At 46.9% G+C, this 24,616-nt stretch overlaps 1 protein-coding gene across 1 annotated transcript in view; it reads right to left on the bottom strand.

Moving 5' to 3' along the window:
* RBBP9 (RB binding protein 9, serine hydrolase) overlaps positions 1 to 24,616 on the bottom strand; it is a 207,815-nt gene that overhangs the window by 118,835 nt on the left and 64,364 nt on the right. Inside the window, exon 2 of the mRNA XM_078648957.1 lies at positions 2,024 to 2,066. Coding sequence (XP_078505083.1) covers positions 2,024 to 2,066 — 43 coding nt within the window. The remainder of the gene's footprint in view (positions 1 to 2,023; positions 2,067 to 24,616) is intronic.

The raw sequence follows: 24,616 nt of genomic DNA on the forward strand, positions 1-24,616 counted from the left end.
TCCGCACAAGGAAACCTTCCCTCTCCACCCTGACATTGCAACCATGTCTTGCCAGCTTGCCCCCCCTTTGTTAATTTTCCTCCTCTTCATGATTAGGCCTTTAGTGGATTGACCCGTTGACACCCACCCTCCCGCGCATATTCAACCTTTTTGGGCTGGCCAATGATACTATTTTGCCTACTTATTGTATATATATATTTGCCACAATGTGATCCTCTGCAGCCAGTTCAGCGCTCCACAATGGGTGCTCAGCGTTAGGGCCGGATCCTGGCCCCCAACAGTAACTCCTTCACAAAAGACACGGCACTCTAGAGTAGGTTACTCAATGGTATTTTATTTTACCACACACCAACTCAACCAGTGTGTTGGTGTGTGTGTGTGGTAAAATAAAATACCATTGAGTAACCTACTCTAGAGTGCCGTGTCTTTTGTGAAGGAATATATATATATATATATATATATATATATATATATATATATATATCGAATAGACAGATTTCTTACATTTTGAAGAATCCACTCGAGCACAGTAGTTAGATGCAGCGTGTTGATTTTTTTAAGACATGCAGCAAGTCAAATACCCATTTGGGTATTTGACTATCAACACGCTGCATCTAACTACTGGGCTCGAGTGGACTCTTCAAATTGTAAGAAATCTGTCTGTTCGAGTTTTACGGGGGTCGCGACCTCTTCTCGAGCCCGCCGCCATCAAGTGGCAAAGAGACTCGCGAATTTTGCGTTATATAAATCCACCTAATCCAAGTCACTTTGTATCTAAGAGGAATGGCATCCAGTGCTCAAATAAATCCTGTCAAAGAGTGCTGGCATCTTGTAGAATCTTCATATAGTCCACTCTTGCAGAAGCCGATCTCGTCCTTCACAGTAATCAAAACACAAACACCCTACAGCATTACAATTTCTATGAGAATAACTGCATTCTGCTGCCTTTTGGCTAGGTTCACACTATACAAAGACCACAGGCTTACATACAGGATGACTTTAATGCAGACTATTCAAGCGGATCTTGGTCTGCTCCAGACCAAAGTTTCACTGAGTGAACATCCAAGTTGCCGTATGCAGCACATGAGGTGGACTAGAAGTTTTGTCACCATGCACTCAAGATGGGACCTCCAGAGTAACTCATAGCAGCCGGTTAACATAATCTGAGCTTGCCTTAAATCTCACACCTCCTTTCTACATCACACTTTAGCGCTGCAGCCGAAGACACAATAAGAGCATCAGGCTTGTCACTCATGCATGACATAGACAAAATGTTACCCACTTAGGCACACAGCAAGTACAACACCCCCAACTAGGCACTTTTCCAAGGTGTCGTGTGGTATGTGTCTGATAATGCGCTTCAGTTCCCAAAAGGGTATGAAACACTTTACAAACGCAGGTACAATCATTTCCAAGTCAGTATGTAAAGTAAACCAACAGACAAACACACACAATGAGATCACAGTCAAATATTTACTAGACAAACTGAGATTCTATCTTGCGCTGCTACTAATGAAGGAACCAGTAAAAGCACATTAGAGGTGAACTCCCACAACAATATATTGTGCTTCCATGGGTATGAATTATACACAGAAAGTAGATACAAATGCACTGTGGAGAAGATGGACCCTGTGCCCAATTCCTATTGGGTACCACAAGCACAGTAGAAATAAGTGCAGCATTGATCAGATTAGGTGGAGGCTTTCAATATCTCCTTCCCCATCTTGACAGGGGAAGAGGTGTCTTTATTTGGAGTGGAAGGACAGAAAGCAAGTTTAGACATAAGATAAAACATATTTAGGCGTCATGATGACAAAATATAAGCATGCCAGCTAGCATTTCCAGTTCTGTCATGCAACATGGAGTGATGTGGCATTGCCAATCACACTATATGGAAAAATAGGCAGTCAAGGCCCAAGAAGATACACACGTTTAAAACATAAAACTGGGAGACCATATCTGAAATGAGGTCACTCACTGGTGCAGGATTCTGGAGACATATAGGCAAAGACAGTAGACTTACATGGATCTGGCATATCTCGAAGGAGGCACTCGAAGTTGGGTATCTGTTGGGAAAGCACATATTTTAGAAAGAGAAAGAACGCACTGTCAGAGTACATACAGAAAGACACTAATAACTTATTTTGAGAGGTAAGTAACCTTTCTGCAGAGCGCCTCTTAATTTGCTTCTGGAGATTTTGTACCACCTGTAATCTGAAACATTATAAACTAATATTAGCCAGTATAATCTTTACATTGACATGTCCATATCTTTCCCCTCATACCTCGTGTCATGTTCTTGAAGTCCAGTAAAATGCAAATCTGGTCCCATTCAGATGCCAAGTCTCCAGTACGTCTGATATTGTAATACCATTTTTGAGGAGGTATGCTTATCTTCTTCATGGTTTACACATAGTAAAATAAATACCTCCTATCTGGCTACTGCATGCCAAAAGCACATACGCAAAGTACAACAGGATGAATGAACCAATGGATGGCTAGAGAAATTGTAAAGTGCAACCGGCCAATCAAATCACCACTAGACACAGTCAGATCGAGCTACATCACTGACTGGTATGGCCAAATTGTAGGTAAAAAACAGAAACGATTTCAGGGCTTTCTAGGAAGGAAATTGTTTTTCAGATTCCTCGTATGGGTGAGGGCAGTCGCACAGTTCAGCACCAGGAAAGAACAAGCTCGTCAATGTTAGTGTTTTTGTCTGCGGTGTTTAGTATCGGCAAAGAATAAAAACAATTAAAACAAGCATTAGAAATGCAATCGGGCTCGGATTTATTTGAGTTTGAGCTAATGGCATTGTAAATGCCAATGTATTGTTGCTATGTGTTATGGAGTGTGTTCATGTGGTGTGTACTGCCAGTGATCTCCTTGTGAGTGTGAGAATATTGCACCGTTACTGCCTGTGATGTCCTTCTTGTGAGTGTGAGAAGCTTGCACCTCTGCTGCCTGTGGTCTCCTTGTGAGTGTAAGAAGCTTGCACTGCTGCTGACTGTGATGTCGTTCTTGTGAGTGGGAGAAGATTGCACCTCAGCTGCCTGTGGTCTCCTTGTGAGTGTAAGAAGCTTGCACAGCTGCTGCCTGTGATGTCCTACTCACTACTCTACTCGACTCACTACTCGACTCACTACTCGACTCACTACTCGACTCACTACTCGACTCACTACTCGACTCACTACTCTACTCACTACTCTACTCACTACTCTGCACTCACTACTCACTACTCACTACTCTACTCACTACTCACTACTCTACTCACTACTCACTACTCTACTCACTACTCTACTCACTACTCTACTCACTACTCTACTCACTACTCTACTCACTACTCTGCACTCACTACTCACTACTCACTACTCTACTCACTACTCACTACTCTACTCACTACTCACTACTCTACTCACTACTCACTACTCTGCACTCACTACTCACTACTCTGCACTCACTACTCACTACTCTGCACTCACTACTCTACTCACTACTCTACTCACTACTCTACTCACTACTCTACTCACTACTCTACTCACTACTCTACTCACTACTCACTACTCTGCTCACTACTCACTACTCACTACTCTACTCACTACTCACTACTCTACTCACTACTCTACTCTCTACTCACTACTTTCTACTCACTACTCTGCTCACTATTCACTACTCTGCACTCACTACTCTGCTCACTACTCACTACTCACTACTCACTACTCTACTCACTACTCTACTCACTACTCACTACTCTACTCACTACTCTACTCACTACTCACTACTCTGCACTCACTACTCACTACTCACTACTCTGCACTCACTACTCACTACTCTGCACTCACTACTCACTACTCTACTCACTACTCTACTCACTACTCTACTCACTACTCTAACTACTCTACTCACTACTCTGCACTCACTACTCACTACTCTGCTCACTACTCACTACTCTACTCACTACTCTACTCACTACTCTACTCACTACTCTACTCACTACTCTACTCACTACTCACTACTCTACTCACTACTCTACTCACTACTCTACTCACTACTCTACTCACTACTCACTACTCTACTCACTACTCACTACTCTACTCACTACTCTACTCACTACTCACTACTCTACTCACTACTCTACTCACTACTCTACTCACTACTCACTACTCTACTCACTACTCTACTCACTACTCTACTCACTACTCTACTCACTACTCTACTCACTACTCTACTCACTACTCTACTCACTACTCTACTCACTACTCTGCACTCACTACTTTACTCACTACTCTACTCTACTCACCTCACTACTCACCTCACTACTCTACTCACTACTCTACTCACTACTCTACTCACTACTCTGCACTCACTACTCAACATTCACCTCACTACTCTACTCACTACTCACTACTCTACTCTACTCACTACTCTACTCACTACTCACTACTCAACTCACTACTCACTACTCTACTCACTACTCTACTCACTACTCACTACTCTACTCACTACTCTACTCACTACTCTACTCACTACTCTACTCACTACTCTACTCACTACTCTACTCTACTCACCTCACTACTCTACTCACTACTCTACTCACTACTCACTACTCTACTCACTACTCTACTCACTACTCTACTCACTACTCTACTCACTACTCTACTCTACTCACCTCACTACTCTACTCACTACTCTACTCACTACTCTACTCACTACTCTACTCACTACTCTACTCACTACTCTACTCACTACTCTACTCACTACTCACTACTTTACTCACTACTCTACTCACTTCACTACTCACTACTTTACTCACTACTCTACTCACTACTCACTACTCACCTCACTACTCTACTCACTACTCTAGTCACTACTCTACTCACTACTCTACTCACTACTCTACTCACTACTCACTACTCTGCACTCACTACTCACTACTCACCTCACTACTCTACTCACTACTCTACTCACTATTCTGCACTCACTACTCTACTCACTACTTTACTCACTACTCTACTCTACTCACCTCACTACTCTACTCACTACTCTACTCTACTCACCTCACTACTCACTACTCACTACTCACCTCACTACTCTACTCACTACTCTACTCACTATTCTGCACTCACTACTCTACTCACTACTCTACTCACTACTCTACTCACTACTCTACTCACTACTCTACTCACTACTCTACTCACTACTCTACTCACTACTCACTACTCTACTCACTACTCACTATTCTACTCACTACTCACTTCTCTACTCACTACTCTGCACTCACTACTTTACTCACTACTCTACTCTACTCACCTCACTACTCTACTCACTACTCACTACTCTACTCACTATTCTACTCACTACTCACTTCTCTACTCACTACTCTGCACTCACTTCTCTACTCACTACTCTGCACTCACTACTTTACTCACTACTCTACTCTACTCACCTCACTACTCTACTCACTATTCTGCACTCACTACTCACTACTCTACTCACTACTCACTACTCTACTCACTACTCTACTCACTACTCACTACTCTACTCACTATTCTACTCACTATTCTACTCACTACTCACTTCTCTACTCACTACTCTGCACTCACTACTTTACTCACTACTCTACTCTACTCACCTCACTACTCTACTCACTACTCTACTCTACTCACCTCACTACTCACTACTCACTACTCACTACTCACTACTCTACTCACTACTCTACTCTCTACTCTACTCTCTACTCTACTCTCTACTCTACTCTCTACTCTACTCACTACTCACTACTCTACTCACTACTCACTACTCTACTCACTACTCTACTCACTACTCTACTCACTACTCACTACTCTACTCACTACTCACTACTCTACTCACTACTCTGCACTCACTACTCACTACTCTGCACTCACTACTCACTACTCTGCACTCACTACTCACTACTCTGCACTCACTACTCTACTCACTACTCTACTCACTACTCTGCACTCACTACTCACTACTCACTACTCTGCACTCACTACTCTGCACTCACTACTCTGCACTCACTACTCTGCACTCACTACTCTACTCTACTCACCTCACTACTCTACTCACTACTCACTACTCTACTCACTATTCTACTCACTACTCACTTCTCTACTCACTACTCTGCACTCACTTCTCTACACTCACTACTTTACTCACTACTCTACTCTACTCACCTCACTACTCTACTCACTATTCTGCACTCACTACTCACTACTCTACTCACTACTCACTACTCTACTCACTACTCTACTCACTACTCACTACTCTACTCACTACTCTGCACTCACTACTCACTACTCTGCACTCACTACTCACTACTCACTACTCTGCACTCACTACTCACTACTCTGCACTCACTACTCACTACTCTACTCACTACTCTACTCACTACTCTACTCACTACTCTACTCACTACTCTACTCACTACTCTAACTACTCTACTCACTACTCTGCACTCACTACTCACTACTCTGCTCACTACTCACTACTCTACTCACTACTCTACTCACTACTCACTACTCTACTCACTACTCTACTCACTACTCTACTCACTACTCACTACTCTACTCACTACTCTACTCACTACTCTACTCACTACTCTACTCACTACTCTGCACTCACTACTTTACTCACTACTCTACTCTACTCACCTCACTACTCTACTCACTACTCTACTCACTACTCTACTCACTACTCTACTCACTACTCTACTCACTACTCTACTCACTACTCTACTCACTACTCTACTCACTACTCTACTCACTACTCTACTCACTACTCTACTCACTACTCTACTCACTACTCTGCACTCACTACTCAACATTCACCTCACTACTCTACTCACTACTCACTACTCTACTCTACTCACTACTCTACTCACTACTCACTACTCTACTCACTACTCACTACTCTACTCACTACTCTACTCACTACTCACTACTCTACTCACTACTCTACTCACTACTCTACTCACTACTCTACTCACTACTCTACTCACTACTCTACTCACTACTCTACTCACTACTCTACTCACTACTCTACTCTACTCACCTCACTACTCTACTCACTACTCTACTCACTACTCACTACTCTACTCACTACTCTACTCACTACTCACTACTCTACTCACTACTCTACTCACTACTCTACTCACTACTCTACTCACTACTCTACTCTACTCACCTCACTACTCTACTCACTACTCTACTCACTACTCTACTCACTACTCTACTCACTACTCTACTCACTACTCTACTCTACTCACCTCACTACTCTACTCACTACTCTACTCACTACTCTACTCACTACTCACTACTTTACTCACTACTCTACTCACTTCACTACTCACTACTTTACTCACTACTCTACTCACTACTCACTACTCACCTCACTACTCTACTCACTACTCTACTCACTACTCACCTCACTACTCTACTCACTACTCTACTCACTACTCACTACTCTGCACTCACTACTCACTACTCACCTCACTACTCTACTCACTACTCTACTCACTATTCTGCACTCACTACTCTACTCACTACTCTACTCACTACTCTACTCACTACTCTACTCACTACTCTACTCACTACTCACTACTCTACTCACTACTCACTACTCTACTCACTACTCACTTCTCTACTCACTACTCTGCACTCACTACTTTACTCACTACTCTACTCTACTCACCTCACTACTCTACTCACTACTCACTACTCTACTCACTATTCTACTCACTACTCACTTCTCTACTCACTACTCTGCACTCACTTCTCTACTCACTACTCTGCACTCACTACTTTACTCACTACTCTACTCTACTCACCTCACTACTCTACTCACTATTCTGCACTCACTACTCACTACTCTACTCACTACTCACTACTCTACTCACTACTCTACTCACTACTCACTACTCTACTCACTATTCTACTCACTATTCTACTCACTACTCACTTCTCTACTCACTACTCTGCACTCACTACTTTACTCACTACTCTACTCTACTCACCTCACTACTCTACTCACTACTCTACTCTACTCTACTCACCTCACTACTCACTACTCACTACTCACTACTCACTACTCACTACTCACTACTCTACTCACTACTCTACTCTACTCTCTACTCTACTCTCTACTCTACTCTCTACTCTACTCACTACTCTACTCACTACTCACTACTCTACTCACTACTCACTACTCTACTCACTACTCTACTCACTACTCTACTCACTACTCTACTCACTACTCACTACTCTACTCACTACTCACCTCACTACTCTACTCACTACTCTACTCACTACTCACTACTCTGCACTCACTACTCACTACTCACCTCACTACTCTACTCACTATTCTGCACTCACTACTCTACTCACTACTCTACTCACTACTCTACTCACTACTCACTACTCTACTCACTACTCACTACTCTACTCACTACTCACTACTCTACTCACTACTCACTACTCTACTCACTACTCACTTCTCTACACTCACTACTTTACTCACTACTCTACTCTACTCACCTCACTACTCTACTCACTACTCACTACTCTACTCACTATTCTACTCACTACTCACTTCTCTACTCACTACTCTGCACTCACTTCTCTACTCACTACTCTGCACTCACTACTTTACTCACTACTCTACTCTACTCACCTCACTACTCTACTCACTATTCTGCACTCACTACTCACTACTCTACTCACTACTCACTACTCTACTCACTACTCTACTCACTACTCACTACTCTACTCACTATTCTACTCACTATTCTACTCACTACTCACTTCTCTACTAACTACTCTGCACTCACTACTTTACTCACTACTCACCTCACTACTCTACTCACTACTCTACTCTACTCACCTCACTACTCACTACTCACTACTCACTACTCACTACTCTACTCTCTACTCTACTCTCTACTCTACTCTCTACTCTACTCTCTACTCTACTCTCTACTCTACTCACTACTCACTACTCTACTCACTACTCACTACTCTACTCACTACTCTACTCACTACTCACTACTCTACTCACTACTCTGCACTCACTACTCTGCACTCACTACTCTGCACTCACTACTCTGCACTCACTACTTTACTCACTACTCTACTCTACTCACCTCACTACTCTACTCACTACTCACTACTCTACTCACTATTCTACTCACTACTCACTTCTCTACTCACTACTCTGCACTCACTTCTCTACTCACTACTCTGCACTCACTACTTTACTCACTACTCTACTCTACTCACCTCACTACTCTACTCACTATTCTGCACTCACTACTCACTACTCTACTCACTACTCACTACTCTACTCACTACTCTACTCACTACTCACTACTCTACTCACTATTCTACTCACTATTCTACTCACTACTCACTTCTCTACTCACTACTCTGCACTCACTACTTTACTCACTACTCTACTCTACTCACCTCACTACTCTACTCACTACTCTACTCTACTCACCTCACTACACACTACTCACTACTCACTACTCACTACTCTACTCACTACTCTACTCTCTACTCTACTCTCTACTCTACTCTCTACTCTACTCACTACTCACTACTCTACTCACTACTCTACTCACTACTCTACTCACTACTCTACTCACTACTCACTACTCTACTCACTACTCTGCACTCACTACTCACTACTCTGCACTCACTACTCACTACTCTGCACTCACTACTCTACTCACTACTCTACTCACTACTCTGCACTCACTACTCACTACTCTACTCACTACTCACTACTCTACTCACTACTCACTACTCTGCACTCACTACTCTGCACTCACTACTCTGCACTCACTACTCTGCACTCACTACTCTGCACTCACTACTCTGCACTCACTACTCTGCACTCACTACTCTGCACTCACTACTCTGCACTCACTACTCTGCACTCACTACTCTGCACTCACTACTCTGCACTCACTACTCACTACTCACTACTCTGCACTCACTACTCACTACTCTGCACTCACTACTCACTACTCTGCACTCACTACTCACTACTCTACTCACTACTCACTACTCTACTCACTACTCTACTCACTACTCACTTATCTACTCACTACTCACTTCTCTACTCACTACTCTGCACTCACTACTCAGTACTGGTAGTACTGGTGGTGGTGGTGGTACTGGTAGTGGCAGTGCTGGTGGTGGTGGTACTGGTAGTACTGGTGTTGGTAGTACTGGTGGTGGTGGTACTGGTGGTAGTGGTACTGTTAGTACTGGTAGTGGTAGTACTGGTAGTGGTAGTACTGGTGGTGGTGGTACTGGTAGTACTAGTGGTGGTGGTAGTGATGGTGGTGGTGGTAGTGGTAGTACTGGTGGCTGTAGTAGTGGTAGTACTGGTGGCTGTAGTAGTGGTAGTACTGGTGGTGGTAGTACTGGTAGTACTGATGGTGGTAGTACTGGTAGTAGTGGTGGTGGTTGTGGTACTGGTAGTACTGGTAGTGGTAGTACTGGTGGTGGTGGTGGTACTGCGGTAGTGTTAGTACTGGTGGCTGTAGTAGTGGTAGTACTGGTGGCTGTAGTAGTGGTAGTACTGGTGGTGGTAGTAATGGTAGTATTGATGGTGGTAGTACTGGTATTACTGGTGGTAGTGGTGGTACTGGTAGTGGTAGTACTGGTGGTAGTGGTAGTACTGGTGGCTGTAGTAGTGGTAGTACTGGTGGCTGTAGTAGTGGTAGTACTGGTGGTGGTAGAACTGGTAGTACTGATGGTGGTAGTACTGGAAGTACTGGTGGTGGTGGTAGTACTGGTAGTGGTAGTACTGGTGGTGGTGTTACTGGTAGTACTGGTGGTGGTGGTGGTACTGGTAGTGGTAGTAGTGGTAGTACTGGAGGTGGTGGTACTGGTGGTGGTAGTACTGGTGGTGGTAGTACTGGTAGTGGTGGTACTGGTAGTGGTAGTACTGGTGGTGGTGGTACTGGTAGTGGTAGTACTGGTGGTGGTACCGGTAGTGGTAGTGCTAGTGGTGGTGGTACTGCTGCCCGTAGTAGTGGTAGTGGTAGTACTGGTGGTGGTGGTACTGGTGGTGGTAGTACTGGTGGTGGTAGTGGTACTGGTATTGGTAGTACTGGTAGTGGTAGTACTGGTGGTCGTGGTACTGTTAGTACTGGTGGTGGTGGTAGTTGTAGTACTGGTGGCTGTAGTACTGGTAGTACTGGTGGTGTTGGTGGTACTGGTAGTGGTAGTACTGGTGGTGGTGGTGGTACTGGTGGTGGTGGTGGTACTGGTAGTACTGGTGGTGGTAGTACTGGTGGTGGTGATACTGGTGGTGGTGGTAGTGGTAATGGTAATGGTAGTACTGGTAGTGGTAGTACTGGTAGTGGTAGTACTGGTGGTGGTGGTACTGGTAGTACTGGTGGTGGGGTTAGTGGTAGTACTGGTGGTCGTGGTACTGTTAGTACTGGTGGTGGTGGCAGTGGTAGTACTGGTGGCTGTAGTACTGGTAGTACTGCTGGTGGTGGTGCATGTATCAATGAGTCTAATTTTTCCTAATGAAATAGCCATTGGCATTACGTGAGACACACAAGACATTTGTGAATTCCCTTTGTAACCGCGGGAAGGCTCCGTTTTCCCTGATTATTGCGTATTCACGTTTTTTCCACAAACTTTACAATAATGATGACTGCATGTAAAGTCTTTTTTATCTGTTATTTTATAATGTAATGTAATAAGGTGATTTTATACAACTGTACTTAAATTGTATGATGTACTTTTTATGATTATCTAAAAGTTAATCGAATAAAAGTTTTTGAACAGAACAGATGACTGCATGTTAACTCTGCGAGTCAGGCTTTAAACCCCGTTTTTTAAACCACAGACAAAAATAGTGCAGCGCAGCGTGCGAGGAAAAGAAGGAAATGGGGCCCTTTGGAAATGAGAGTATTCAGGAAACACAAGAACTACAGTGTGGACGAGCATGTATGAGTCATCTTCTGTGAGCCTCGCCTGCTGCCTCTCCTCTCGTCATTTTACATTGAACGCGCTCACCGCTCAGACCATCTGGATTGCATTACACGGGCACTCTGACAGCTCCTAATTAAGATTAATAGTCTGCCGTGCGCGTAACCGCACAGAATATGCCAACATGGCCGCCTAACATTACATATGCCCTATGGCATCAAGACTACTACAAACACAGCACCGCGACGACCAATCACCATTCAGATAAGAAAAAAAAGCTCGCGCACTAAGGAATGTTTCTTTCCAGAGCCCTAAAGAAACTTTTTTTTTTTCTATAACAATAGGAGCTCGGAGCTCCGCCCCACTTCGTGGTGACGTAGGCCGAGCCCTAAAAACAAACGGGGTTAGGGGTGCGCTTAGCAGCCGATGAAAATCGATGCTACCTGAAGAAGCTCCGTCTTCCAGCTAACTTCCTAGTCGATCCGTACACTAATCCGAAGGCATAAAACATTTTTAAGCAGTAGGCGATAAATCGGAAACAACGACCTACCCGATGCACCTAATTTGATTCTCGGCGGCCCGCAACCGAAGACACCACAGCGAAAGGAACAAGTGCGGCCTGACCTCCACCATACGCCGGGGCTGGAGTTGGCGAGTACCCGTCTGCAACGAGTGCTCTGGAGAGCGACCAGTGCGCTGCTCTGGCAGCGGAACACGCCGACCGGGACTCAACACGCTGGCACCCAGGCAAGCACCCCTGGCGGAAACAAGTAACGGACTGGAGCAGTTTGGGCGTTGTTGAGGCGTCGAGGGTGAGGAAGGGTGCAGCCCTCACTGTGAGCGAGACCCGGCGCCGAGTTTAAGACCTCGGCCCATTGACATTCCACCAGCGGCTTCATGCAAGGGACCAAAAATAAATACAAAATCAGCAGCGGTGGTGTAGGGGTGGCTACGCCGCGTGCATTTGAACCTTGACGGCCATCAGCTGAAGACACAAAAGTGGACATAACCGGTGCGGCCTGACCTCCACAATAAGCCGGGGCCTGGCATTGGAGGGCGACGAGGGCGCTGCTCTGGCAGCAGAGCGCGCCGACCGAGGATTGCCGCGGTGACACCCGCGTGGACACTCCCAGCGGAGGCAAGTCAAGAGCTGGTGCAGTTCAGGCGCAGAGGAGACGACAACGGTGAGAAAGGGCACAGCCCAAACTGATGGCGGGACCCGACATCGGGTCTGATACCGGGAACCAGAGTCCTTCCACCAGAGAACTCACGCAGCTGGCCCAGAAGACAAAAAAATAAAGTACAGTGCAAATTTCAAGACAGCTGGGAGCACTTAGACGCGCTGGGGCGAGGCATGCACTGAAGGCGCCAAACAGAGGCAATAGCGGTGGGTCGGCCTGTGGCGACGTCCCAGAGACCCGAAATATCCTGGCGTCCCCCCCTCGCGGGGCATGAGTGATGGACCTTGTAACACACATCGAGACCGGTGATACCCAGGTGGGCGGTCAGCATTGGAGGCTCCCCCCTATAGCTCCGCACCGTGCTCTCCAACGCATCGCGCAAGACGCCTCACCACTACCTGAGCAGTGCGTCGGATCTGGGATGGAAAACCCGAAAGGCCGGGTGTGCCCCACACAGCACGCAGGCAGGCAGCGGTGAGTACCACCTCAGGTTTTACCTGGCACTTTGTAGTGCAGACCCAGGTCAGCCCAGCAAGGATGGGAGGCAGGAGGCAGGGGCCAGAGGTGTTCGCAGCAGGCGACACTTGAAAAGTACACCTACACCAAGAATCAATCTGAACACATGGACCAAGACCCCACCCAGACAGCGGGCCCTGTAGTAACAGAGATCTGAAATCACACTACCAGACATTATGACCACCTTAACTAATGTCCATTCCTTCCTAGACGCCCGTATTGGGTCACTCTCAGTGGAACTCTCATTGATTAGGGCAGATTTTCAGAAAATGACTGCCAGAGTGACGAAGGTCGAGACTACTACATCAAACCTCACTAACGAAACGGCTGCTCTAAAAAAAACAAGTGAGCCAACTGGAAGCGGACAACAAGATAATAGCTGCCAAACTCAACGATCAAGAAGGGCGTTCGAGGCGTAACAACATTAGACTTATTGGCGTGCAGGAACGGGCAGGAGAAGCAGCTCTGGACGTGCTAGTTGAAGACCTAATAAAGAACCAACTCCAGCCACGAGGCCTCTCCAATTACTTAGCTGTTGAGAGAACTCACCGAGTCCCAGGTGGGAGGCACAAACCAGGGACTCCACCGAGACCCATTCTGGCCCGCAATTTCTGCTTCCGTGATCGAGATGTGATTCTACAGACAGCACGTGTCGCTACCCCGATACGCTTTGAAAACACCACAATAACAATCTTTCCTGACTACACAGCGGCAGTAACGAAGCAAAGACAGGGTTTTCCTGGCAAAATTGAGGGTAGAAGCCGAAGGAAAGACATGGTTCTTCATGACGCCTGAAGAGGCTTGGGAATGGATAGAGGGGTAGCGCCGAGCCCTAGGTCCTGGACGATCTGGTAGGAAATATGGGCAGCAATCGCATGACAAAGTCCCAGAGGAGCCAGAGGAAACTGGAACACAGGGAAGGTCGCCGCACACAGGCGGAAGGGAGTGAGACACTTTGCGCCGATAGTGGTCTCCAGAACTAATCCATCCAATTAACGACTGGCGCTAATCATAGAGAGAACAGCAAACACAGCCTTGCCGTGCTGGGACGACTCCCCGTATAGACATTCAGGAGGCACTGGGACGACCGCCTACCCACGGATGATACCATAACCACATTTGATAGCTATTGTATGCAATGGAACTCTCATGCTCATAAACCTAACTTTTTTGCCGACAAGTTATACCGTAGACATGGAGAGTGCTGGGAGGGTCTCAGGAGAACTCTCCCCCTCCAAGAAACTGGGGTTGGGAACTAAGCGCTCTGCAAGTTGGGGAGGCGGGTAGTTCTAAGTCAGTCATGCAGAGAGGTTGGTGGACGGGAGGCATTTATTTAGCTTTATTGTTGTTTTGGGTCACGTGTTTGACAAAGTTTATGCTTCACTCTCAATGCTTGCAAACCATGTTTCGGATGTATCACTGCGCAGCTTGCCATTACCTACTTATAAGATATGACAGAGACGACAAGGATGGTTGACAATGTGCCTGTCTTGACGACGGCGTCCCATGCACTTGGCTCCCACTTATCACTGCTCATGTGGAATGTTAACAGACTGGGTGATAAAATAAAAAGAGGGTTGGTCCTGCAGTACCTCAAACGAAAGGCACCAGCAGTGGTCCTACTCCAAGAAACGCACCTGGTGGGATCGGCATGTAAGGCCCTAGATAGATGGGGGTTCCAGATGGTAGCACACTTAGAGTTTACCTCAGGCTCACAGGGTGGGCATTTTGATACAGAAGCAAATGCCACTGATTATTAAGCTGACATGGAAAGACGATCAAGGACGATTAGCGGCAGTTGCTTGCCTACATTCCGCCGGAACTAAACTCTATGGCGCTCCCAGCTCTTAGCGCCTTCTTACTTGCTCTCCCGGAAGGAGAGCTTCTGATGGCCGGAGACTACAATGCCACCAATGACTATGTGCTTGACCGCCATCCCCTGAGGGATCATAGCATCACACCCTCCCACTCTGCGGAATTTCTTGAGGCCCTCGGTTTTAAGGACATCTGGCGTTTCCGCCATCCCTCAGAGCGACAGTAGGTCTTCCGTTCTGAGGTACATAACAGCCTCTCCAGGATTGACTACATGCTCACACTAGCAGACAGTCTGGGGCAGATACCCCACATAACCCATCTACTATGCGGCATTTCGGACCATTCCCCCATTCTGATGAAATACACGTGCCACATTGCAGCCCGGGAGTCGCACCTTCGGTGGAAGATACGGCTCGTGATCTCAACTTGAAAAAACAAGGCTACAGGGCATATATATGGGAGGAAGTCAAGACCAGACTCATCGCCACACAACACAAAATCTATGAGGTGGGTGATAAGGCAGGTAAACTCCTGGCCTGGCTAGACAAACGGGACTGGGCTAGTCGGTGGGGTGACTCGCAGCAAATAGTGGATGCACTAGCACAACACTATAAGGCCATCTACACATCGACCTCCTCCACTACGGTCGAAGAGGCACAAGCATTCATAAGAGATATCCGTATGCCCACATTAGCGCCGGCACTGGAGACTGACCTCACGCTAGATGAACTATTGACGGCCATAGGAGCTATACAATCGGGGAAAGCACTAGAGCCGAATGGTATACCCATAGAACTCTACAAAGCAACAGCAAACACTATCGCACCACATCTCCTAAAGATGTATGAAGCCAGCTTTGAAGCAGGGAAGCTGCCTAGAGATCAGCGCACTGCAACAATAATAGCTATTTATAAACCCGACAAGCCAGCCCTGGAATGTGCATCTTACCGCCCTGTAGCTCTCCTCAATGCAGAGGCCAAGATACTCGCTAATATACTCACAGCTCGATTGACGCCCCATCTTCATACGCTGATACACCCAGACCAATCAGGGTTTATGCCAGGAAGAAACACCGCCCTTAATTTACGACACCTCCATAGTGTTGTGGCTCGTATATCCACAATCCAAGAACCAACGGCCATTCTATCCTTAGATGCACGTATGGCCTTCGACACGGTCGAATGGCCCTTCCTGTTTGCCGTCCTTAAGAATTTGGACTTTGGACCCACATTCTGCGCCTGGGTTCAACTGCTCTATACGAAACACCTAGCTCATGTAGCCGTAAATGGTCATGTCTCCACCGACTTTCCCCTAGGCTTGGATCACGTCAAGGATGCCCCCTATCCCCGCTTCTATTTGCTGTTGTACTGGAGCCATTGGCAGCCTGGATACGATGGGACCAGATTATCCGCGGGCTCCACTGGGTGGAGGGATGGGAAGATCGCATATCACTATATGCGGATGACGTGCTGATATATATGGCGTCCCCCAGAAGCTCCCTCAACAGCCTCCTAAATATCTGTGAACTACATGGCAGGTACTCTGGCTATACTACAAACTGGACCACATCAATCCTCTATATTCTGCAGGGCCCCACCGCAACTTCCCAAGGGATGTCGCCTACAAATCACGAGGGAGGGTTTTACATATCTGGGAATTTATATTACCCCACGCCCTGAGGTGTTTATGGAAAAAACCTCCTTCCACCTTTGACAAGGCTCCGCCAAGATGTGAAACAGTAGCAATCCTTACCACTGACTCTGCTTGGGAGAGCTGCACTTTTCAAAATGATGGCACTCCCAAGGTTCCTTTATGCCTCGCAGAACTCCCAGTTCTGGTCCCAACATGCTATTTCAAGATAATAGCAGCGGCAGTGACCAACCTGCTCTGGGAAGTGAAACCGGCCCGAATAGCCAGGACCAAATTATTCAGGAGATGGTATGATGGCAGCATCGCCTTCCAAACATTCAAACTTACTACTGGGCATCCCAACTAATAGTAATAAATCAGTGGCTCTACGTCCCTCAAACGGATCCTGCGTTTAGATCAGACAGACACAGCTTGGGGATGGGGAGTGATGAGGGCTCTTTACACCACAAAGCGCAAACCACCGTTAAGGGGGCCCACAACACACACAATCCAGATATGGCACAGTGTTCAGAAAAAATGGGATGGGACGGTGTTATAACGCAGATGACCCCGCTATGGGAAGCACAGAGACTGGGCAGGCTAAGCACCAGCAAAGGTTTCAGACGCTGGGACGCCATCAGAATCTCAACGTTGAGTGATCTATGAAGTAAGGGCGAGGTTTTCACATTCACCAGAGCAGTACGAACTAGCACCCACAGAATTATTCAGGTATATTCAAATAAGGCATGCACTGAAAGCAGCGATCTCAGCGGGAACTACACTCCCTTAGGCCTCCCCCTTAGAAGATCGATTCCTGACAGAACATATGACCAGAAAAGCCATTTCTTTTACCTATAGCAAAATCATTAATAATCAACCAGATTCCACGCAATCCTCAGCGAAAGGTGGCAGCACGAAGTAGAGGACCTTGACGATACAGACTGGCAAGAGGCTCTCTCCTCTCCGCGTGAAGTAGCAATCTCCTACAAATTGAGATTAGTGCAATTAAAAATACTGCACCTCGTTTATTACACAAGGGTGACTCTATACAAGATATGGAAGGCAGAGAAAAAACTCTGTCTATGACAATGCGGGTCAGATGGTACTTTCTACCATACGTTCTGGGAATGCCAGAGGAAGCGGCCTACTGGGACACAGGTTAGTGGAGGGACGGTCCCACCAGAACCCAGAAGGTGTCTCTTAAATATTTGGGAACCGATTGACCTTAATCACGCAGTACAAGACTGGGCAACGTTAGGTATGATGTTTGCCAAGCGAAACATAGCCAAACGCTGAGAATCCCAGATTGGCACCACATATCGAGAGTGGTGTGGGGATATGGATGGAGCTATGGTGGCAGAAAGGACGACATATTTATATCAGTCGAGGGTGCCGCAAGAAGTGGGAAAGTGTGTGGGGAAGGTGGAACACCTACAGGCGGAACATCTGTACCCCGCTCAGAGAGTCAGATACAGATTTGAGTTGATTTGGGTGAAACTGGGGCAATGTATGATGAAGTCGTCGACTCTGATTGTGATTAATGTGCAGTTATTGCTGAAGTCTTATTGTATGAAGCAACGTGCTGGGCGTGCCAAGAAGCACTTGTAATCATATGGTATTGTGGTTAATCTGTACTCAATAAAAAGTTTTGGGGGAAAAAAACACAATGACGCAGCCGCTGTTGAGATTTTCTTTTATGTTTTTTAATGGACGATCTAAGATAGCATGCGCCACTCAGAGAGGTCTATAGTAAAACAAGCATTTGCAATGCAATCGGTCTCGCCTTTGGGACCTTATATGTATATAGCTATGCAGCACATTAGCCAGGGTGCTGAAACATCTACTGTTCTTTAACATGGAGGGAAAATAAGCACCAAGCTGCGTGATACGCCAGGTATGGGCACACATGGAGAGAAATATTGCCTTTCAGCAGGAAATTGTATAGTCCAAAGCTCTGTATTTAATATAAAATCAGGGCCTTCGGTGGTCATATCACTGAAAATACAAGATTTGAAAAAATATTATTGTCTATGGGTGCTCATAGCAGACAATTTCTATGGACTGGAATCTAGGGAATGCTGAAGTAATATTGGTATTTTACTGACCTCTGCTGGTCGTTTTCTATTAGGACAGTTAAATAGAGGCAGTTGAACAGAAAAAAAAGTCCCTAAGCGGAAGGAGACAAGTCCTAGGGATGATCTCCAGAGCCCACACAGTACATACACATATAAGTATATATTAAAGTGTATACAAGAGGTCTTGAATGCTCGACCTAAAAATTAATTAGAATTGCGCCAAAGCGCTTGTGTGGAGGGTCGGCAGCAATTTGCTGCCTGGCCATCTAAAAAAAGATATTCAAAGAAAAGGACGGTGCTGTTGCACAGGTGAAGCAGGTGTGGGAAGCGGACTGAGGAAAGTAACTGGGGGTAGCTAGAGGGCACAAGGGAGAGAGCTACATACATGTAGTTGGGGGACAAGCATATGAGGGAGACCGCAACAAAGGGTCAATGGAGAATCACACAAAGGAGACAAAAATCAAAAGTACACAGGAGAGAAAGAAAAGCAACCATGAGAGAGAACAGAGCACAGGCGATGGGTATTTTTTGTGCGGGAAGGGACACAAAAGGAAGAGAGCTGGAACACACATGCACTCTGATAGAGTGCTTAACCACAAAGAATAAGCATTGGCAAAGCCTTTGGGAACTACTGGCTTTGCCAATGGTTTTCAGAAATGCTGTGCAGCATGGGTAAAGAGAATACAAAAGAAAAAAAGGTGCTGTGTCGCATCTGCAGCAGCTGTGTCATTAGGTCGAAGCCTGCGTAGGCTGCGCTTGCGCAGTCTAGCAGGGGAGATCTTATGTTTTGGAGTGTGGGGGCTTGAACCCGCCCCTCTTCTCCATTGGCTGGCTTCCTAAATGGAGGCCAGCCATTGGAGGAGAGGGGCGTCACTCCGTTTAAGCCCTGTCTTTTTGGGATTCGGGGTGTGTTTTTTACTTTCTTTCTCTCCTCTTCCCATTGGCTGGAATTTTACCTTCCAGCCAATGGGAAGGGGAGAGCACGAAAAACAAGCCCAGTATCCTAGAAAGGACCGTGCGTTTCTCCGAGGCATTTCTGCTTGGCCTCGGAGAAACGTGGTGGTGTTTCCGGAGCTGCTCGGCTCCGCTCGCCTCCCCCCCTTCCCTCTGCCCGCAGCCCTCCTCCGTCCCGCTCTCACCTCCCCCCTTCCCTCTGCCATACTTTGGGACGAGTTCGCGCTGCCGACTCTTGTGCTTCGCCCCTCCCCTTGCAGCTGCCCCACGTGTCTTCCTCCGCACGCTGCTGCCGGTCAAACCCGCAGAAAATCAAAGTCCAAGATGGCGGCTCCGTGGGGAGCCCGGGCGAGGAAACGAAGTATCAGAACCATGGACCTCTGTACATCTGGAAGTCCAAGCCAGGTAGGCCGGAACCTGCGCCCGGGCGTGTCCTTGTATGCCAGGCATGGCGGCTGTCGGCCCGCCGTTTTGTTCATGCCTGCGCCGGGAAGCCGGTGACACGTGGATGGGCGCCGCGCCCGCCTGCTGCACCACTCAGTTGAAAGGGGCCTGTGTGGCTACCCGCATGTCGCCTGTGTCTACGGGAGAAGTTGCCCTTCTCAGTGGCCTCCTAGCACAGTCTCGGCCTAAACAAGACTCCGTGCCGGCAGACCAGGAAGTCTGAGGCCGGCCCATGGAGATGACACGTGGAGTTTGCCGCACATGCAGGAGCTGGGCCGTGAGAAGGAGGGGTGTGGAAGGGTCGTGTTTCTGTGGCCTTCGGGCGCAGAACCAGCCTAAATGACACATGCAGAAGGACCATGCGTGACAGGGGCAGTTTGTTACTCCTGCACTGCCAAGCTCTGTCTGCTATTACAGTTGTGAAGGAGTTGCCATGTGAATAGTTAAGTGTATAATAAGAAACCGCACGCATTGTGCCTATGGGTAATCAAGTCAAAGTCTTGTAAATATCACTGGCCCGCTCATATGTATGGAAACTCAAAGATGTGGAGGCTCCTTTTAAAACGACTATGCACTATCATCTACGTGTGGTGGGATGGTGAAAGGTTTCAATGCTAATAGGCTCTCTTCTTTCTGAGTGACATAACGCTGGACAGTCAGGTTTGAATATCAGAAGGAAACGTAGTGTCCAATATTTGTAAAAGAAAAAACGTTCTGTACTGAAATCATGTAATTCTAGGATGGATTGTTTTTGATTCTTGCGCTAATGCAAGGGGATGAATTGCCCGCTTTTAAATTGTTTTGGGTTATTTTGGAGAAGCGTGGTTGTTTGTCTGAGGCAGTAACGAGACACCGGGATTTCCTTGTAAGCAGCTGTCATGGGGAGTTTGACCCCATTGGAGTAGATAAATTGCCGTTTACCACTGCAGAGACTTTGCACCTGGTGTTCCGCATAGACGTTTTGCCACAGTATCGACACAGCTGCATTACATGGCAAACAGTTATACGGAGTATTAAACTTTCGTCACTTCTATAACGCAGTTTTAAGGGTGGAGACGATTTGTCATGAATGACCTGTGTTATTGTTAATGTCAGTGCAAACCACACAAACTGCTTTTGTTGCCAGATATTGCCGTGACTCTAAAGTTAGGGTAGCTGACGACCTTAATATATATTAGTGATTTGGGGCGTCACCAGGTAGCAAGGTGTCAAAGTGTGGTTCTGTGTGTGTGTGTGTGTGTGTGTGTGTGTGGTTCTGTCTGTGTGTGTGGTTCTGTCTGTCTGTGTGGTTCTGTGTGTCTGTGTGGTTCTGTGTGTGTGTGGCTCTGTGTGTGTGGCTCTGTGTGTGTGTGGCTCTGTGTGTGTGTGTGTGGCTCTGTGTGTGTGTGTGTGGCTCTGTGTGTGTGTGTGGCTCTGTGTGTGTGTGTGGCTCTGTGTGTGTGTGGCTCTGTGTGTGTGTGGCTCTGTGTGTGTGTGTGTGTGTGTGTGTGTGTGTGTGTGGCTCTGTGTGTGTGGCTCTGTGTGTGTGTGTGTGTGGCTCTGTGTGTGTGTGTGTGGCTCTGTGTGTGTGTGTGTGGCTCTGTGTGTGTGTGTGGCTTTGTGTGTATGTGTGGCTCTGTGGATGCAAATGCAATAGGTCTCGCATTTGCGAGAGATTAAGCTATTGGCATTGTAAATGACAATGCCATTTATTTATCTGTTTTCAAAACCAACACATAAATAAAAATGTTGTCATTTACAATGCCAATAGCTCTAACTTTTGCAGAGGCGAGACCGTTGCATTGTAAATGCTTGTTACTTATTACGTACAGATCAAAGTTGGAATGGCAAATAATAAAAAAAAGTAGTGAAAAAGCATATTAAAAAGAAAAGTAGGTGAGGGGAAGGATCACAGAGTACGGGGTTGGAAGAAACATGGAGGAAGGCAGGAGAAGTACATAACAAAGGTGAGAGAGAGGAACGTGAAGCACGGGGAACAGAAGCTTATGAAGAAGAGAAAGCATAACGAGTAAAAGAGAAGAACATCGGCGAAAAAGCAATGCGGGGGGAAGAACACAAGGGTAAGCACAACACACAGAGAAGGGCTTGTGGGAGAAACACATGAACAAGAGTAAAGTGGGGGCAGTGCAGGGACAAAGAGAAGTACACTAGAGAGACCGCTAGAGAACACATGCACTCTCATAGAGTGGTTAACCAAAAAGACAAAAGGAGTTTATGAACAGTAGGCAGTAGAGGGACACAAGAAATTAGACCACGCTTTAGGAAGAGACAAGCACAAGATGAGGAAGGAAAGCCCAGCCTTCAAAGCAGGACTAACTGCATTCATAGGGAGCCTGGCATGAGGCTTCCACCCATGGCCATTTGGAGCTCAATCAATCAGTAGATGCGCAGTGGAGAATAGTAAGCCTTGTGCTGGGACTGCTGACGGTACTTCTTGGTGACAGAAGCTGCCTTTGAAACCGGGCCTAAGCATCTGCTGAGGATTTTCAGGGCTCTCCAAGACTGGTGTTCCAGCTTGAAGCCTGGGGGAGGCTGGGCCTTCAGGCAAGGCTGGTCTCTGCTCTAGGCTCAAACACAGTGGAGGAGCAAGAGAGTCTTCCCCGGTCTGCAGCCACCCTGTCCTGGGCAGTGACTGCCGTCACCATACCGTTGGCTGTGGATGCTGCCTTGGGTGGGTGCCTTACACCTTCCTGGAACCCAGGCCTAGGGAGCTAAGAGGCTTAAGCACATATCACATCAAACCCTGTCCTCTCAGACCTGCCCGGGAAGCTGTTTTTTCTAGACTATTAAGCCCCCACAAAGCTGGGGCCTACAGAACTCTGAGGAATGGGGGACAAAAATCTGAGTTAGCCTCCAGGTCGACCAACTGGCCATCTTCTTGACCAGACCGGCGAACAGATGGCCTGGGCCGACCTATCGGCCAGATAACACGGGCCAACTCAGCAACCAGACGGCCCAGGCCGACCCAGCGACCAGATGGCCCGGGCCGACCAGACCTGAGGCACATGGCAGTCAAATTATGACCGTGCACTCAGAGGCTTTTTGCCTTCTGGCAACTCCTTGGGGTGGGGGAGGGAATCTGCTCTGGCCATCTGGTAGCCATACTGACCTTCAGGAGATCGTTACTCCTGTCCCTGCACCTGGTGGCAGGAGTGAGAGGCCCCGTGTCGGATGGTACATGGCGGAGGCGACCTCCCGTGGTCCCGCAACAGCCATCCCTCCCTGGCAGCAGAGGGACCCCTGGATTTGGGGGGTACACACGCCAATGGATGGAGACAAACGCTTGGCTCGGAGGATGGCTTTCAATAGATCACAGCGAGGTAGCTGCACTGCTTTTTAAGAAACCCTTACCCAGAATCAGCTCATCTACGAATGATTTAGCGCCATGTGCCCTGCAAATATACGGTGCACTAAGGGAGATGGAGGCATGCCACTTCCGTCCACGCTACGGTCCCCTAGCAAGCAGCCCTATGCACGGGCCCAGAGGCCGGCTAGCCCAAGCCAACTGAGGCTCAACAGCACTGCGGTAGGATTACGGTTTAGGGGGGGATTCTGACTTGGAGACATTTAGTCATAATCTCACAGATGATAACTTTGCCCAATTGGTTCCACAGCCAAGCACATACACCAAATGTCTGAACCTGCAGTTCCTCTAGCAGGATTACTATTGCATCACTATGGTAAAACCAACCTACTTCACAAGGGTCTAAACCCAGCTCATGTTCTCTATTATTGGATGAACAATCCAACGCTTGCTGAATTCTGCTTCACAATGATAGGAAGACTACATGAACTACACATACCATCGTGCAGTATGCTTTTAAAGGCAGCAGTAGGAAGAACAATAATATATACTGTCACAAGTCTTTATCAGTTAATGAAGGCTTTATATACACCTATTACCCTCATGTAGAAAATCACTATCACCATTTCCTACCTAGAATAAGCCAAATGCAGTCCCAAATATATTAAAAAGCCAATCATCTTGCCCTATCCCATATGTAGAACATAACTATGCCCATTTTCT

This window comes from Lissotriton helveticus, chromosome 6, assembly GCF_964261635.1.
Source record: "Lissotriton helveticus chromosome 6, aLisHel1.1, whole genome shotgun sequence".
NCBI lineage: Eukaryota > Metazoa > Chordata > Amphibia > Caudata > Salamandridae > Lissotriton > Lissotriton helveticus.